This window comes from Silurus meridionalis, chromosome 29, assembly GCF_014805685.1.
Source record: "Silurus meridionalis isolate SWU-2019-XX chromosome 29, ASM1480568v1, whole genome shotgun sequence".
Taxonomy (NCBI): Eukaryota; Metazoa; Chordata; class Actinopteri; order Siluriformes; family Siluridae; genus Silurus; species Silurus meridionalis.
The window spans coordinates 885,254-902,897 of record NC_060912.1 but is presented as its reverse complement, the minus strand read 5'-3'; the positions used below and the strand labels follow the sequence as shown (position 1 = coordinate 902,897).

Here is a 17,644-nt window from a genome sequence, read left to right as displayed (position 1 = left end):
TCCAGAATTCTGCCATGAAGCTCAACAGGAGCAGGGCGTGTCTAGAGGGGCACAGTCAAACCCTGACTGGTTCATGCCCCCCCCCCTCTTTGCCACCCCATTAAAAAAAAACGTAGACCCCCCCCCTGGACAGAAGTATCCGATAAGATCAGATGCATCGCACCGAGTCGTTAACACTCCTGTCACACACCTCAACCTGTCGGTGCAACAGGTGGCACGCGCTCCCGCAAGGGGGAAAGGTTACAAAACACACAGCCGTGCATTTTTCTTTTCTTTTTCTCTCTATTCAAGGCTGATTTTATTAACCAAACTTTATTTTCTTGATATCTTAAGCTCCATTTTTGTGATTGAAAAGAGGTTAATACATTTATGAGCTACATTATAACGTGGATTTTCTCCTGTATATGCACACGTGCGTAATCATCGTGAAGAATAAACACCTATCCATGGCGCACAGAATTTGATCTATCCAGTGCTCCTGTTTTGGATGGAAGGGTCCAGAGGGACTGATTCGTGTAAACCAGTCGTGCGTTTTTTTTGTCCACAATTTAGGCACGAAGAACGAGATATCTTGCACGCGCTCGTTCCTGCGTTCGTTAACGATTCCACGTGAGGTGGAGTACAAACGCGGTCGTGGCGCACGCACGCACGCGCGCGCGCGCACTCGCTCGCTGTCAATCCTTTTTTTTGCGTGAGCGTTTTGAGTGTGAATCCTGTTAAAGGGGCGAAAAAAAAAAACCCGAACCAAAACTGGAGATCAGACTTATTTTTTTTCTCTGTCTTTCTGTCATTTTCTTTCCTCTTTGGATCTCGATGAGATAGAAATTGACGAGTCTTTCTGAGCAGTCTGTCAGAACAATCAACTGTTGCTGCGCGCAAAAGAGAGAGAGAGAGAGAGAGAGAGAGAGTGAGAGAGAGAGAGAAAGGGAGAGAGAGAAAGGGGGAGTCTGAATCTTTCAGGCTTCCTCCTGTGGCTCGGAACGTGGCACGGCGGCGCGCCGATGGGCGTGTGATTTCCAACGCGCTCAGTACGATGGAAGAAAAGCCCGACGCTCTCCACGGCGCGCCGGCTGCACTCGCGTGCTCGCTTCTGATATTGCAGACGCGTCTTACACAATGAGCGCGCGCTCCGCGGCTCGCCGCGCTCCCGGTTCTTGCTCGTTTCGGATCCGACCGTGAAGAAGAAAAATAAGAAAAAAGACGAAGGACCAGGCGGAGGGCAAAATCAGACTCGACTCGACGTTGGATTTTACGATTTGGTTGATTTTTTTTGACGTTGCCGAAAGAAAGAAAAAGAGAGAGAAAACCGCCCAGATGCTGATGATGATGGAGAACGGCGGAATGGACGCGCATCAGGTTGAACGTGACGCGGATTACGGCCGTGCGCGCTCCTGCACCTGGTCGCAGCTGCCGCTTCCGGATGAGGAGCTCCGCGTTCCTCCGGTCAAAGCGGAGCCGTTCGACGTGCCCGCGTGTCGCGCCGATAGAAACGGCACTGGCGGCGGCGCGCCGGCGGAGCTAAAGCACCCCGCCGGTGCGCCGGTGCCCCTCGCGGCCGCCGCGCTGGACGCGGCCGGCCAGCTGCGCAAATCTAAATCGTCGCGGCGGAACGCGTGGGGCAACCAGTCCTACGCCGACCTCATCACCCGCGCCATCGAAAGCACGCCCGACAAGCGCCTCACGCTCTCCCAGATCTACGACTGGATGGTGCGCTTCGTGCCATATTTCAAGGATAAAGGGGACAGCAACAGCTCTGCCGGCTGGAAGGTATGCTTGTGCAACGATTATGGGGGAGTACACACAGCTCTCACTGCTGTAGTAGTAAAAAAAAAAAAAAAAACCCATCGTGTCCTCCGGTGACCGCAGCACACTGAACTGATCATTTAGAAATGATGCCTCGTATCATGACGCATAAGAGCGCGATGAATGGTGAGCAGTGGGACGTGGGGGTGGAGAGGGTTCACTGGGTTCGGAGTACTGGGCTCGCGTTTAGAGGGGGAAAAAAACCCAAATCCGCCCAGCTTCGTGCGAATGTGAAGCTCCGTGACGCATTTGAGCTGATTAGATTGTAGTGATGTGTACTGTACACTGTGTGTGTGTGTGTGTGTGTGAGAGAGCCTGGGGTTAACGAGTGTATAGATCTCAAGGGAGTCAATCCGGCCTGGGGAACAGGGGGGGATCCACACACACATACACACACACACACACACACACACACACACACACACACACACACACACACACATATATAATAATACAGCAACCTCCCCTCCAGCCCGCAGTGTTATATTTACCGAGTGCACACAACAAGGGCTCAAGAAAATCGTAGACGCACCATATTAGATCTTCTTCAACAGTAACATGATGAGCCATGAAGTGCAACCGCACAAGTAAAGCCCCAGAGCTCACTTGGCGACAGATAAATGTGAATGATGTCACATTGGGATGCTGAACCGCTTTACTTCCCTCATAATGGCCCACGACATACTTTCATAAGAATCTAATTAGTTGTTTTTCTTTATAAACCCCCACCCCAACATTGTGACCATCTGAGTGTTCACATGCTTCATAATGCAGCACATAAGCCATGTTTCTCTCTAGTGCTCTCTGGTTTTCACTATTTCTTAAAAAAAAAATGGATTTAGATTTTCCAATGCTGCCAAGGAGTGGTCCAGAACATGATTATGGATCTGTGCTGAATTTTTCTGAATGATTTTTGAAATTTTTTGCAAGTAATACACTGATATACAAAAGACAGCACGTTATTCAGAGCCAATTCAGAATCATTTACACGTGCAGACCTTAGGGCCACGTTATTTTTTTTTGTACATTTTATTTCTTTCTTTCCTTTAACAGGGTGTTCCGCTCGAGCCTGGTCGTTTACGAGACTGTTGTTAAACGTGGAATGTTGTTAGTACCTGAAGAGGGGAGGTAATAGCGCTTTTATTGTAGCCTGTATGATTTGAGAGCATGTAAAAGGCTATTAAATAATAATACTGCCTACAAAAAACGCCGGACTCACTCCAATGGATACGTGAAGGCCTCGAGCTCTCCGTGCATACTCTATGTGAAGTCCTGATGGTCTCAGATGGTTCAAACTTTTTGTTATTTTTACCATGTACCTCTTTATAACTCGAATCCATCTGAATGTAAGAATATTTGGGAGGCTTTTACCCACAACAGCATTGCTTTCAGAAGTAGACCTGAAACCCTCCAAACCCTCGGCAGTCCTAAGATAGCTTAAATTAATCGTCAGATCAGAACGTTGAAACTCGATTTAAATCTGGCCTAATTCCTCGGGATGTGTTTGTTTTGCCCCGGGATCTACAGCTGGGTGTCACTCAGATACGCTCCTATTGGACTTTGCAGCAGGGTGCAGGCTTTGATTTGTCAGAGGGGTGTGATACGCTCGGAAAACAACTTGATTCAATCAAAATAATGTTGTGGAAAACAGGCTCACACGCTTGCACGTGTTGGCCCCTGAACAGTTGGCATCGGGTTTTAATGCACTCTTAATTCTGACACACACACACACACACACACACACATGTACACACTCAAAACTCTTTTCTCTCCCTAATATACATAGACATGCAGACAAAGAAAGAAAAAAAATTAAATGGTGAGAGGGTAAAAAAAAGCTCTGTGTGTGTGTGTGTGTGTGTGTGTGTGTGTGTGTGTGAACTGTCAATGCTTGGACATAGTAACACAAATATGTACAACTGGTGAGGTTCATAGCTCAGTTTGTCAGTTACGTCGTGCTGCTGTCTGAATTCTGAAGGCAATGTGTGTGTGTGTGTGTGTGTGTGTGTGTGTGTGAGAGAGATTGTGTTATGGTGAAGGTTGACAGGACTTTTTTGTATCTTTCTACTAAAGGAATTCTGACCATCCCTCTTTCTACGTATGCAGTATTTCAGCTGTATAGTAAAAGAAATCAATTGAAAGAACATCATTGTTCACACTGACCTTCAGGATAAAGAGTTACTGAAGATACGTGATGTAAAAGCAATTTACATCTAATAATGTTAATGTGTGGTGTATATAATACCCTCCTGTATTAACCACCGTGGTGTTTCTCAGCCTTGCGTGAGAGTAATAACCACTATAGTGAAATGCGAGGTCGAGAGAACGCAGTGTTTCGTCAATGTGGGGGGAAAAAAAGCAAGCAGAAGATCACTGTCCTTGTGGATATAAAAGAGAAGAAACACAGGAATCGGGAGGAATTAGTTGAGTAATCTATAAGCGAAGTGTATTAAAGCCTAGGAGCCCTTTGACCTGTAATGGGAGAACAGAGTAATGGGTTCATTCAGGGTTGAATCTTGCAGGATGTCGTGTTCACACAATGAAAGAGCTGCCTGGTTTAATTAAAGGTGACACAGTGGTGCAGAAGGTAACATCGCCTACTTACAGCTCCAAGGTCTCAGAGATCAGGTAACTGTGTCTGTGTATAGACATTTGCATGTTCTCCCTCTGTGTGTGTGTGTGTGTGTGTGTGGGTTGCCTCTTTGTTCTCCAGTGTTTCTTCAGCTGTCCAAAACATGCAGGTAGGTGGATTGAGTATGCAAACCCGTCTGTAGGTATGACCGTGTGTGTGTGTGTGTGTGTGTGTACTTGGCCTGGTGTTCCACCTTCTTCGCAGTGTTCCTGAGACAGGCTCTATCTCTATTTTGACCCCGGACCTGGATAGCATGAACAAAGCATATAGAGAGATGAAGACCTCAAAACTTCAAGGAAATCAGAAGTTATCAGTGTTGACTGAGGAAGAAGGTCTTAGGTAGAGCATGTAGAGCACTCTTCTTCTATGGAGGAATTTTCCTTTCCATCCCCATCCAAAAGTGTGGCGGATCCAATTTGGCTGCTCATACCAGTGGTCCCGCTTCATTCCAGGCAGCTTTGCGAACACACCAAGTAAGCCCTCGCAAATCTGAAATGGCTTCAGAAAGCACCGCTGGCTTTGTCCTGACAAAGGCACAGCAGAAGGACTGAGAGCTTGGTGGGCTGGATTGGTGCTGATGCTTCATCAAAGCCAAGACCGTTTGTCAGGGAAATCTATGCTTTGGCCCATGGCTAAGCTCGGCTGGTCCTTTTTTGAGTCAGCGAGGGAAGGATTTTGTCGAGCGAATTGAGAAAATCCAAGTCAGATGCAGATGATTTAAATATCTGGATCTTTAGAGGCAGAGTAATGGATGCTAATGGAACAGTATTATACATCTGTGAACTTTTAGTCCCTGCTGTTTAAGATACGAAAAAAATGCAACGTCTCAGATACTTTTGAGGACACATTCCCAATACACGTTGGTGTCAAAAAGTTTCACTCTGTTTACAAGGAAGTACTTTAATTATCTACGTTTCCACACTATCACCTTTAAAATAGACCTCTTACACAGCAATACAGCGCCCCCAGTGTTCTGGAATGTGTCCTGGAAGCCTTCCTTTCTAAGCGTTTCAAGCACCTTCTGCGATTCGCGCCGGATCTCCGCAAAGGTGTCAAAACGGCAATCCAGCCGTATCTGAGATTGTGTGGATCATTCTCCGACGATCATCACGCGCGAGTTGCCGAACGGTTTTCAGGGGTTGATCTCGTTAAAGGTCTGCCTGATTTCTCGCCATCTTCTGGTGTCGTTCTTCCGCTCTTGAAGAACGCGTGTCGCTCAAAACACCTCGAACGACACGTCGCGACGTCTCTGTTGCAGATTTGCTCACACAGAAATTCACATTTTCTCTTTGTTCTAACTTGCTGATGTTGAACTTGAACTCCATGATGAAATCTCATGGTCAGAACAGCGTTGGGTACATCATTAGTCTCCACTTTTTTATACCACCTGGTGTACAGAAGTTTTGCATGTTCTATCTACATCGGTGTGACTTTCTTCTTGGAGTTTTATACTTCCTAAGTGTAATGACTACTCCAGTGTCTACAGGGGGCCCCGTGAAGCACCAACATCCCACATGTCCAGTGTTCCTCAGAGGAAAAAGTGGTTACTGATTCATTAAATGATTCTATTAATACATGAAATAATTCTAAACTTTATATTTCTCAGTAACAAAAATTGCAGAAACTTGGACTTTTAAATAGTGGAGAGATGTTTGGTTCTGTCACCAGCCTGAGGGCTGCAGGTGTGCGTTCAAGTTCCCCACGTGGTCCTGTTAAAACAGACTTTGAACTTGTGTGGATTTTTCAAGATTTGTTAGCAAGTTCTGTTTCCAAATGGGAAAATCATGGCATTTTCTAGTACATTCCAGTGCAATATTCCAGTGCAATATTCCAGTGCTTGGAATATTGTTTTTAGACATATGAAGGGTATATGATGTTTTGTGTGTGTGTGTTTGTGTGTGTGTCCAAGGGATGCAACTCTAGTTAATAATTCAGACAAAGCTCATTATCATGGCAGAGCAGATCTCACTCTGATTCCTGCTTCATTACAGCTGCGATGTTTCCATCTTCCAACTCCTTCTTTCGACGCCACAGAAACATGATTTTGTATTTAGTTTTTTTTGTAATGAGTTACTTCTTTTATTGCATGATTCTGTGTGTGTGTGTGTGTGTGTGTGTGTGTGTGTAATGTAATATACTAATTGCACAGTTTCATTGGTATTCATCATAAAACATTCATTGCAATGCATATGGCTAATGATGTAAAAAAAAAAAAAAAATAACAGGAGGATTAATAAAAGCACACAATCTTGTCTTTGGATTCTGTAGAATGAAATTTTTCCTCCACTTGAGATCCAAACTTGTTCCAGCGTGATAGTGCCCCTGTGCACAAAGCCAGCTCCATGAACATCTGCTTTACATGGGACTTAGTGGAAGATCTCCTGCTATTAAACCATATGCTGACTGTACCCCAGACCACCTCACCTTCTCACCTACATCAGAACCTGACTTTACAATCTGTCTGAATGAAACTAAACAAAATCTAGTGAAACATCTTCCCAGAAGATTATCATAAGACCAAGTGTGAAATCGAATGTTCAAAAAGCACCTATAATTTTATGGTCAGGTGTCCACAAACTTTTGGAAATATAGTGTTTATGGGTGATATATAGCTGTAAGGTTTGGAAGCAATCACTTCTGACTGGTCAGTGAAATTCTTCCTCCGGACCCCTGTGTTTCTGTAGCTAATCACAGCCATGCGTGTATTTATATCGTTATTGTGTTCTGGCACTTTTTCCAGTATTCAGAGTTTTGATTTACTCGAGCCCACAGTCTCAAAACCGCTCGGAGATTGCTTTTTTTTTTTGCTAAGCTCTTCAGACAGCGCTCCACTTTTAAGCTCAAATTTCATGAAAAAACTCAGAACACTTGGAAATAAAATGCCCCATGTTCAATCACTGAACTCAGAACCACCTTATCATGACTAACGCTATGCAGCTTTTCTTTCCACTTCAATCCATACTTACTATAATGCAATAAATACAAAATAAATGTACAGGAAAATGGAATACAATTATTATCATCATTTATAAAATAATATAATCAGTGGGTAAGATGTTGGACTTCAGATTGGAATTCAAATCCTACCCCTATTAAGATGCCTTCTGGGCCCCTAAGGGAGGCCCTTAACTGTTAAGTTGTATAAATAAATATGCTTGTAAAATTTGTAATATTTGACAGCCGAATAATGTTAATGTACATGTAATGTATCATATACGTGAGGTCCACTGAGGTCCTAATCATGACGACTGGCCGGGAAAACACACTTAAATGAAAACAGCAATAAAAAAAAAATAAAGTGGTTTGGTATAATGGAGGAAACGGAGGGAGAGGAAGAGCGTAGTGATTAAGCTGGAGCTGGAGATAAAAGACGAGGAAGATTAAGAGGAAGGCAGATAAACAGTCTCAAATGAAAGTTCATTGTGATGTACCTAACGATCTCCGGTTAAATCGAAATCGGCAAGTAGGTTTTGGTACGGAGCCAAATTCATTATGCCATCAATCTTCCCAAGAGCCCCTGGACTAATAGATGCAAAACACGGCTGATGCATCAACTATCCACTCCTATATTATACAGTGCGTACGAGATGGCCAAGATCTGGGTCATATCTGAAGAAGAAGTTTTCTCAGAAAACCGGCTGATTTTGGGGCTGTGACTACAAAAAACTCCTCAACGTATGAATGGTTCGAGCAGTGCAATTTTCTCACATAAGCTTCAATACTTTCATTTTCCTGCTCATGAACCGCACAATACCACTTTAAAACTCGCCACAAGTACGATGAAGAGAAACAGCCAAAGAGAAAAGTAGAGAAAATCAAAGTCATGTGCAGCAGATGCCTGAACCCGGTTTATCATCTGACTAGTTGTGATGGAGGGTGAGAACAATAATAAGGCTTCTACAGAAAAAAAGAAGAAAAAGAAAGGTGCTTTATACTTGTCCTTTTCTGCAGGTCAAAAGGTCAAGTGTCTTGCTCAAAGGCCCCAAGAGCAGCAGCTTGGTGATACTGGGTCTTGAACCCCTGACCAAAGCCTGACTCAAAGCCTCAACAACTGAGCTTCCACCTGACCCTAAGGCATCTATGAGAAATGATTTGATGAATCAAACCCAAATGATCATTTGAAATGATCATTTAAACAGAAGGTTTTGAGTTCAAATCCCAGAACCACCAAGCTACAAATGCTGGATACTTGAGCAGGTATTTTTTTTTTGTGTTTTTTGTGTTTAGATCTTGTCCCTCCCCTTTTTAGCACTAAAACAAAGGTTGTACCGCTCCGCCCTGTATAGTTTATACCTCATGCTAATGTAAATTCCTTTGTTTTGCTAAATTAAACCAATCTTTAGAGTAGGCTAGGCCATGTCTCGACCTACCATATCTCCATCGCAAGTCGGGGACTACCTGTATTACTTTTTTCCTTTCGTACTAAATCATTAAGTCACATGATTAAATGTTTTGTCATCATTTAGGGATCAGGTCAAACAAAATGGCGGTTTGTTTTGCAATTCACCCATGCAGATCGAATGCTAGTGAAGACGGAAAGGTTAAAAAAATCGGTTAAATGACGCCAAAAAGTAGATCATCGCTCTGTTCGCTGAATCAGTTGAGGATCAGTTATGTGTTGGTATTATGAGGTACTTAGATTTTTAATCAGAAATTCATGAGGCTTTCTCCCATTGGGCGAGGGGAGATGGATGAGCCGTAATCAGCGACAGGAGAGCGGCAGTGATTAATGCGGCCTCTGCGGACTGTGCAGCGGAGCTCGTGATACCCTCCAGTGTCCCACTTTGATGCCTGAGCTTCGGGATATACAGCCCTCGCTATTGGCTTGTAAACGAGAGGAGAATTACAGCACGTGCTTTACTGTCGTTAGCGGTCTAAGATGTAGTCATGCAGTCAGACAGTGCTCCTCATCTCAAGCGTCTACAACTTTCATTGTACTCTTTGTGTACCAGATGTGTGTCCTGTGTGTGGTGCTTTGTCCTAATGCGTTTCTACATGGAGCTCGGATGCAAGGAAGAGCTGTGACGTGTTGTGTAGCTAATAATTACATTTATAATGCATGTTTTATGACTGTATTATATAACACGAACCCAAAGGGTGACGTGTAGACTAGATTGCGTGTATGTAGGCATGTGTGAGGTGTTAATGGGAAGACTTGGGGTTATAAAGCAAAGCACACTTGAGGTAGAAAATGGCAGCTGAGTGTGGAGGATTTGCATGTCAGTTTGATGAAAATAGGTCATGATGCAGGCCACGTTGCATTTAGTATGCTGCCCATGTGTCTATTGACTTCCTGAGACCACACATAGCCTTGAGTGAACCCGGTTCTTCTTTCTTTTCTCTCTCTCTCTCTCTCTCTCTCTCTCTCTCTCTCTCTCTCTCTCTCTCTCTGTCTATCGGTCTATCTATCTGTCTATCTGACTCTCACGCCCTCCCTTCTCTCATGCACTGTGCAATTCAACATTTCATCTTCTAAAGCTGTTTTTTTTTTTTTTTTTTTATCTAAGCGTTTGCATGATAGCTTTGATGCAAGACATAGTATGGTTCTCATTCTCTTTCTCTCTCTCTATCTCTCTCTCTCTCTCTCATTTTTCACTCTTTGTGCCATCGCCACTATCGATTGGTTTCTTTCTCCTAAATTTCGGCTGCATCAGATCTGGGATTTCATTAAGGATCTTTATTCTCTTTGATGCTCCGCAACTAGATTAGCGTGATTTTTTTATTTGCTAGCCGCATTATTGTGAGTGTTAAAACCCGCATGCTAACTGCTGGCTAATGGGTCTGGTAATGAAAAATGAAAGGATGAACAGGTTATCTATAAACAATGTATGAATGAATGAATGTATTCTTTTTTAAAGAAAAAAAAGTCTTGAAAGAAAAAACAAATAAGAAGAATACAAATTATTTCATCCCCAAGAAGGTGAATATTTCGCCGGATTACATTTTCAGTATTATTATTATTTTTTTGACAAAAAAGTCTCATCCTGAGTTTCTGCTTTCCAGTGTGTACACATCAGGGATGTAACTGAATACAAATACATTATTCAGCATGAACAAATAAACAGATACAATTCTGAATAGGACTCACATTATTCTTTTCTTTTTTTTTTTGTAAACAACGATTGCCAGAAAGTTTCACAGGCATCCACAGGTGTGTACTGGGCCTGGGATCCCACAGGACATGAGTCGCATGAGTGAGAGGTTTTTCTTTATTTTTTTCTCTGGGCATGAGTGAGCATCAGATACAAAGTCTGGATTTGTGCACAAGGGCATTGCCATGCTGGAACATTTGGGTTTCCAAGTTCGAGTGAACGCAAAATTTTGTTTTACCGCATACAAAGACGTCCGACACAATTGTGTGCCTCCAGCTTTGTGGTAACAGTTTGGAGAAGAATCACATATGGCAGAAAAGTTCGGGTGTCCCAATACTTTTGACAAGAAAAAATTGGTCATTAGAAACAACAAAATTGATCACAAACAAAACTCTGTTTTCTATTTTCTTCCATACAAAACAAAGTCACACAACTGGACGCATTGTGATGATTTGATTGAGATTTTTGGATGCATCATCGCTTTAATGCCTGTATGATATGATTCTTGGTTTGAGACTTAACCCTAATAGATATATAACAATAATGCCAACATGGTGATTAGTCAAAAAAAACGTACATAAGACTTTCAATTCAACATTTTATAATTTGACTGACGTCACTGTGTATAATTCAGTGTTTTATATATTTTTCTAATGAATAGGTAGATGTGTAGGTTTTAGCTTACTGGTTGAAGGTTGTGAGTTCAAATCTCAGCCACACCAAGCTGCCACTTTAACCTTAAAGCTACTCAGCTGAGATTGTATATAAATGTAAATAGGAAAAGTTTGAGAAATAAATGTTTTTATTATAAAATTAAAAAATGCAATGAGAAAGAGGCCTGGTCTCGATGTGAGGCTTTGACTGCATGAGTAAACTCAGTGAGAAGCTCTGTCTGAGTCGTGGATTAGCCTCTATCTCTCCTTCTTTCTCTCTTTCTCTCTCTCTCCCTCTTTCTTTCTCGTCATTGTTAATGATGTGCTCCGCCCGGCGTGGTTCAGCTGAGCGATGCCTACTGACAGCCTCACTTACGCATAGAGCCTTTTGCTGACACACACACACACACACACACACACACACACACACACACACTCACACTCATGCTTTCTTTCATGCATAACACACCTTACAGTTAGAGCTTTGTTTCCTAATTCCGACAATTCATTCCGCATGCAAGGAAATTGGTACTGCTATAAGCGAACCCTGTGCATAAGCATGAGCAGGCATGCCCCTTTCTCAGCATTCAGTGTAGACTTTAATTACAACGCTGACATACACGCTGAAAACACACACACACACACACACACACACACACACACACACACACACACACACACACATACATATACATGGACTCTCAGGAAGCAGACCCGCTCCATGTGGCTGTCTCCTCTCCATCTATGAGGCTCAGCTGACATCAGAAATAAGGTTCACTCAGTCAGACTGTCAGCGGCTGCTGCTGTACCTCCAAATCTTCATCGTTCTCTACAGCACACACAAAAAAACCTGAACAGGATGTGCAAAAGCTCAGTCGTTCTCTTTACGTGATGGACGTGGTGTTTCAGCTCTCTGAATCTTCTCAAACGGTGTGTATAGAGGCACATTTTCTCGACAAAGCTTTTAACATTTTTCCAACGAAAGATCGTTGATTGCCTGGATCTACCGATTTTCATTAGTGATGAGAAGATCGGTTCGTTGTACCGACTTGGTTCTTTGAATCTCGTTCATCAAAATGAACAAATCTTTATTTGAGTCATTTCGTTCATTTAAACCCTATAGGAGTCACGTGACAAAAGGACGAACGTTTTGGAATAGAGGACTCATGAGATGAGCTACTCAGTTCTGTTTTCTGTACATGATTTATGGAGAATTTGCGACGCTTTGCTTTTGTACATCCAGTAGAAAATGAATGAATCACTCTTTGAGACGATTCGTTCTTCCGAGTCACATTAAAGACTCATTCGAAACGTACGAATTGAAGATTCATTACTAATTTAATCTCAAGTAACTGCTTTCACCTCAGCAGATTCTTGATGGAATATTTATATCAGGGAGATTTAAAGGTTTTTTTTTGCTGTGATTTTTTTGGGAGAGGAGAAAAACCAGAAGAACCTAGATGAAACACACCTACACAAACAGAAACTCTCAGAGGTATTAGAAATATGAATGAGATCTTGGTCCCTCTATTTATACCTCCTATAGACTACAGTTGGAGTCAGGAGGACCTTTACATTTTAAACCTGAAGACTCATTTAGACAGGTAGTAATGACAGGTCCTGATGTAGGTGAGAAGGTGAGGAGGTTCCTGGGGTGCAGTCAGCGTTCACATTCATCCCAAAGGTGTTCAATAGGGTTTACAGCAGGAGATCTTCCACATCACATGTAAAGCAGATGTTCATGGAGCTGGCTTTGTGCGCAGGAGCATTGTCACAAGTTTGCATCTCCTTGTTCATGTGAACTTCTATGAATGACATTGGGATGGAAACGTCAGGTGTCCCAAGACTTTTGTCCATGTTGTGTATGAAAATCGATAGTCTTTGCTGAACGGTTTTTATTATCCAGAAATAAAAGGGTAACCTGTCAAAGGCTGATTAGATTTTTTGCAAACTGAACGGATTACGCTTTACGTCTTTTTCCTCTCCGAGGAATCACGCCGTTTGATGAAATCACGTTTATCTGGTTAAAAGTGTTCATCCTTATGCCTAAATAATTGCATTTATCGCGTCGGCCGTAGTGAAATCCGACAGGCTTGAAAAGACCGCGGCACATTTTAAGCTCCAAACACAATATTAGGAGGCGAAATAGAGTTTATTCACACCAAGCAGGATTTACAATAAAGGTAAGATTTTCCAGATAAACAACCTGATCTCAGGAGAAATGTGGAAAAACGATTCTTTAGGCAGGAAATTCAGGTGGAAAAGATATCAAGGATGAACCTTTGTCCGAAAGGAAACAAATTTGTGTAACTTGAAAAAAGTGTGAGACTGTATGGAGACATACAATACGTCCTGACATGTCATATGGTAGTAGTGTGTGTGTGTGTGTGTGTGTGTGTGTGTGTGTGTGTGTGTGTCCATGTTTTTGCATATCTATAGAGTGTTACTATGGTGAAGGAGGGGCTTTGATTTGTGAGGACTAGTTTGTCAGGGTTTTTTTCTTGTTTTAATATAGTTCTCTCAAAGTTCACTCAAAGACTTTACGTTCTACTGAACTTCACCCCCCTCTCCCATCTAAAGCCCCTCTCTACACTGACACACACACACACACACACACACACACACGCATACATGCACACGATGCGACCCAAACACACATTCTGGCATCTTCATTAGCAATTCATGAGCAGTGTCTCATTAGACACTAAGTTTTAGCATGGGCCTCTGAAGTGGATGGCTGGAGCAGTTATTAATATTTCATATGCCTCCCATCGAGGAGCTAAAAAACCGAGTCGCCTCTCTCATGCTACAAAGTCGCTCGAGCTCTCCTTTTTCTCCTCTTCCTCCCGTTTCCTCCCTCCGCTTCCTTTTTGTTCAGGGTTTCTCGTTCTCTTTTCTTCGTTCCGTCTCCTCGTGCTGACCTTAACTCAAACTGACTTAATTGGGCTGTCTTTGTTCCAGAAATGGCGAGGTTCCTTTTCTCTTTTTCGGGCTAAATGTAGACCAGAGAGACGGGTTGGAGAACGGAATGAGAAATGAGCAGACGGAGTACATGATGAGGATGATGAGGGAAAGGGTAACGTGCTGGAATGAGGACTGTAGGACCAAATGAACCCTAAAACATCAGCACTCTGGAAGAATGTGTGTGTGTGTGTGTGTGTGTGTGTGTGTGTGTGTGTGTGTGTGTGTTGGGGATGTGAGGGGTGAGAGCGGTATGTCTAGAGTGTATGAAACAGGCATTCTGCCCCTGAAAGACACTCATGCATAAATAAGTCAATAAAGAAAGACTGTATTTAAATATATAGGGACGTTCATGTGGGTGTGTTCATGCGTACAAGTGTTTGATGTGTGTGTGTGTGTGTGTGTGTGTGTTTGTGTGCACGTGTCTGAATAAGAGCAGATGAACAGAACCGGCTCTTCACCGATTCGATGAGAACGAGACGCTACATTCCCTCTGAATGAGAAACAGACACACAGGGGGAGCGAGACACATCCTTTATACGACCACAATGAATACGGCGTAAACACACTGCGAATTGTGTCTGTGTGTTTGTGTGTGTGTGTGTGTGTGTGTGTGTGAGTGTGTGATGCGGAGGGAAACATTTAGACGGTCCATTGTCTCGTTCTTATCCCCTCAAGCCTAATTTATCAGCTTAGACAGATTTGTGTGGCGTGTGGATCAGAAGAATCGAAGTGCTGAAGAATGTCACAGAGGAACAGCAGCAGCTCCAGATGGAACCTGAAACTCTAAGAGTGATCTTCTTATTTGACTTCTCAATCCAGGCCTTGGTGATGCCCCTGTTCTAAACCGTCTCTGCGTCTCTTTCCTTCGAGTTTCCCTCTGTTTTTTTCTCCCTCTCTCTCCTTCTTTCTCTCTCTCTCTCTCTCTCTTCTCTCGGCGCATTATTACCGTGGTGTCGAGCTGTGATGCGCCTCATTGCATCTTCTCATGCTGAAATGTCATTGTAATTCCTGTTACGTCTCACAAGCTCTAAAGCACGTGCAGTGTAACCCATGAAACCCATCGTCCTGATTGGACTGGATTTCGTGGCAGGTTGCCACGCCCTTCGCGCAGTGTCACCTGCGTCTTGCTTTAAAATCCCATGAGTCGCTGATCATCGCTTTGCTTTGCGTGTAAGTCCAAAATGTGAAAGTTTCCAGTTCGTACTCTAGCTCCAGGGTCTCTGGTTTTCTAATCCTGTAAGCAATCTCGTAATTATGAGGTGAATGCACACAAATAATTACCGCTTAGAAATTTTTCTTCAAGCCTTGACTTTTTTAATTAGACGTGTGTCTGGCCCTTAGAATAACCGTGGAATCTAAATGGGAATTACATGTGGAATAGGATGTTCATAAACATCCAAAATTTATGCTCCGGTCTCCACCAACTGTAGAATTATTTCTAAAGTTTAAAGTATTATTTTCATTATTATGACCATTATTTAAAGTGATGAAGAGAAGAAGAGGAAGGCTGCCATCGAGAGCTCAATTTTCAACTTATGGTTGGAATGTTGGGTCACTCCAGGGTTCCTCAGGTTCCTCAATGTTCCTCAATGTTTCTCAGTGTCCTCACTGGTCCACATTGTGTTTGGTCCCTGTCATCTAAACACAGTTCCATGCTGTAGCTTCTTTTCTTTCATGGGAAAGAAAATGGAGCTCTCAAAGGCATCCTTGCGTATTTGCTGCATCGCCTTAACCCTGACTATTCTTCTTTTACTCCATCAATTTTCACAGCACATTCCCTCTCCTGTCTTCCCCCCTTCTTTTTAACCCCCCATCTTCTTCTTTGTAAACTCTTTCAACATCTCTTACCCTAAACCCCCTCTTACACCACCACAACACCCCCCCCATACATATATATACACACACTAGCTTGCTCTTCTGTTCTCCTCTCCATCTTCTTTTTTTTCTGTCATTCCCTTTCTCTGCGTACTACGGTCAGGTCTCATGGGGAAAGGCGGTTGGCAGAAAGCAGGCTTGCTGCCATAGCAACAGGAACCCTCCCTCTCCCACAGGTCTCCTTAGCAACTGGTAGCTTGGCATTGTTGTAATGAGCGGGCCCTATGTGCCAGGCTAACAGAGCACTAGTGAGCGTGTGTGTGTGTGTGTGTGTGTGTGTGTGTGTGTTTGTGTGTGTGTGCACACTCCACATCTTTGTGTGTTATACATGATTATAAAGTGCACGAGGAGCGAAGGCATTCTTCTACTGTAAGCTTCAGTAGCATCTCCCAGCATCCGAAAGAAAATCCCATAAATATCCATGTGTACATAATACGCCTTTGTCCTTTCGCCACAAACTCGGATTCCGTCTTAAACCGCGCTCTAGAACGCATTCATCTAGCCGCACTTTAATTAAGAATCATGCGAGCACGCTTCCTCATCTGTTTGCTCTTGATTAAAGTGATCAACTCTCTCCGTGCCCTCGAACTGAAAGAATCGAAGCGTGACTTAATTAATGATTTACTAATTAATTGTGCATGCTCTGTCTAGGACAAAGGATAACTTTGAGCGAAAAAATTAGTCAGTGTCACTGTCTTTTTGCTCACTGTTTAGAAGAGGATGAATGACAAAATAGGGTTTAGGACTACAGGGTCAATCATTGGGTTCTTTTAGAAATAGTTTCTTGCACATGATTATAGATTATATTTTATTTGGGACATTAAAAACAATGAAAATCTTTTAAAAATAAACTCTGAATATATATATATATATATATATATATATATATATATAGATAGATAGATAGATAGATAGATAGATAGATAGATAGATAGATAGATAGATAGATAGATAGATATAGATATAGCTTTGTTCATACACCATGAGGCTTCATGGAAAAAATATTGACAATTCAATTTAATTTAATTTGTATAAACTTTCTACAATAGACAATTTCAAGAAGAATCTTGACATAAATGATTAAAATAAGACTATATTTTGAATGCATATGCTAAGACATTTTAAATGCATCCATTTATCCCTATAAGTTTATCCCTATAAACAAGCAAAAGGCACAGGTGCTGAGGGAAAACCTTCTGAGAAGGCAAGAAAATGACCGTGATAAATGTGATTAGCGGATTTAGGCGAAACAGAAACTCGAATACGGTTGTCTAACCTAGCTTACTTAGATAGCTAAGCGTGTTCTGTGTGCTGGTGTATTTGTATGTAGGATGTGAGAATATTGAACAAATTGCTGAGCAAATGTCAAAGAAAAAATCAAGAAATTCATAGTGAAATCGTTCGACAGAAGCATGCTAGCGGATGCTTAAGAAACTAGCCAGCTACTATACACAGCTTAGCAGCATATAAGGCTGAATTGAAAGAGCAAATGTCTGCATATTTATAGCTCCTGCCTTTTTAATGAAGCTAAAGATAATGAAATGTAGAGCATTTGAAGCAGCTTGCTGGCTATTAAACATACTAAGCATATTTATTATAACAGAATTTGTGTATAAGGGCTCTTT

General features: G+C 42.4%; 1 protein-coding gene across 1 annotated transcript in view; it reads left to right on the top strand.

Annotated features, from left to right (window-relative positions):
* The first annotated feature begins 906 nt into the window (after positions 1 to 906).
* The window catches only part of foxo6b (forkhead box O6 b), a 31,926-nt gene continuing 15,188 nt past the window's right edge, over positions 907 to 17,644 (top strand). The window contains exon 1 of the mRNA XM_046844505.1: positions 907 to 1,767. Coding sequence (XP_046700461.1) covers positions 1,315 to 1,767 — 453 coding nt within the window. The 5' untranslated portion in view covers positions 907 to 1,314. The remainder of the gene's footprint in view (positions 1,768 to 17,644) is intronic.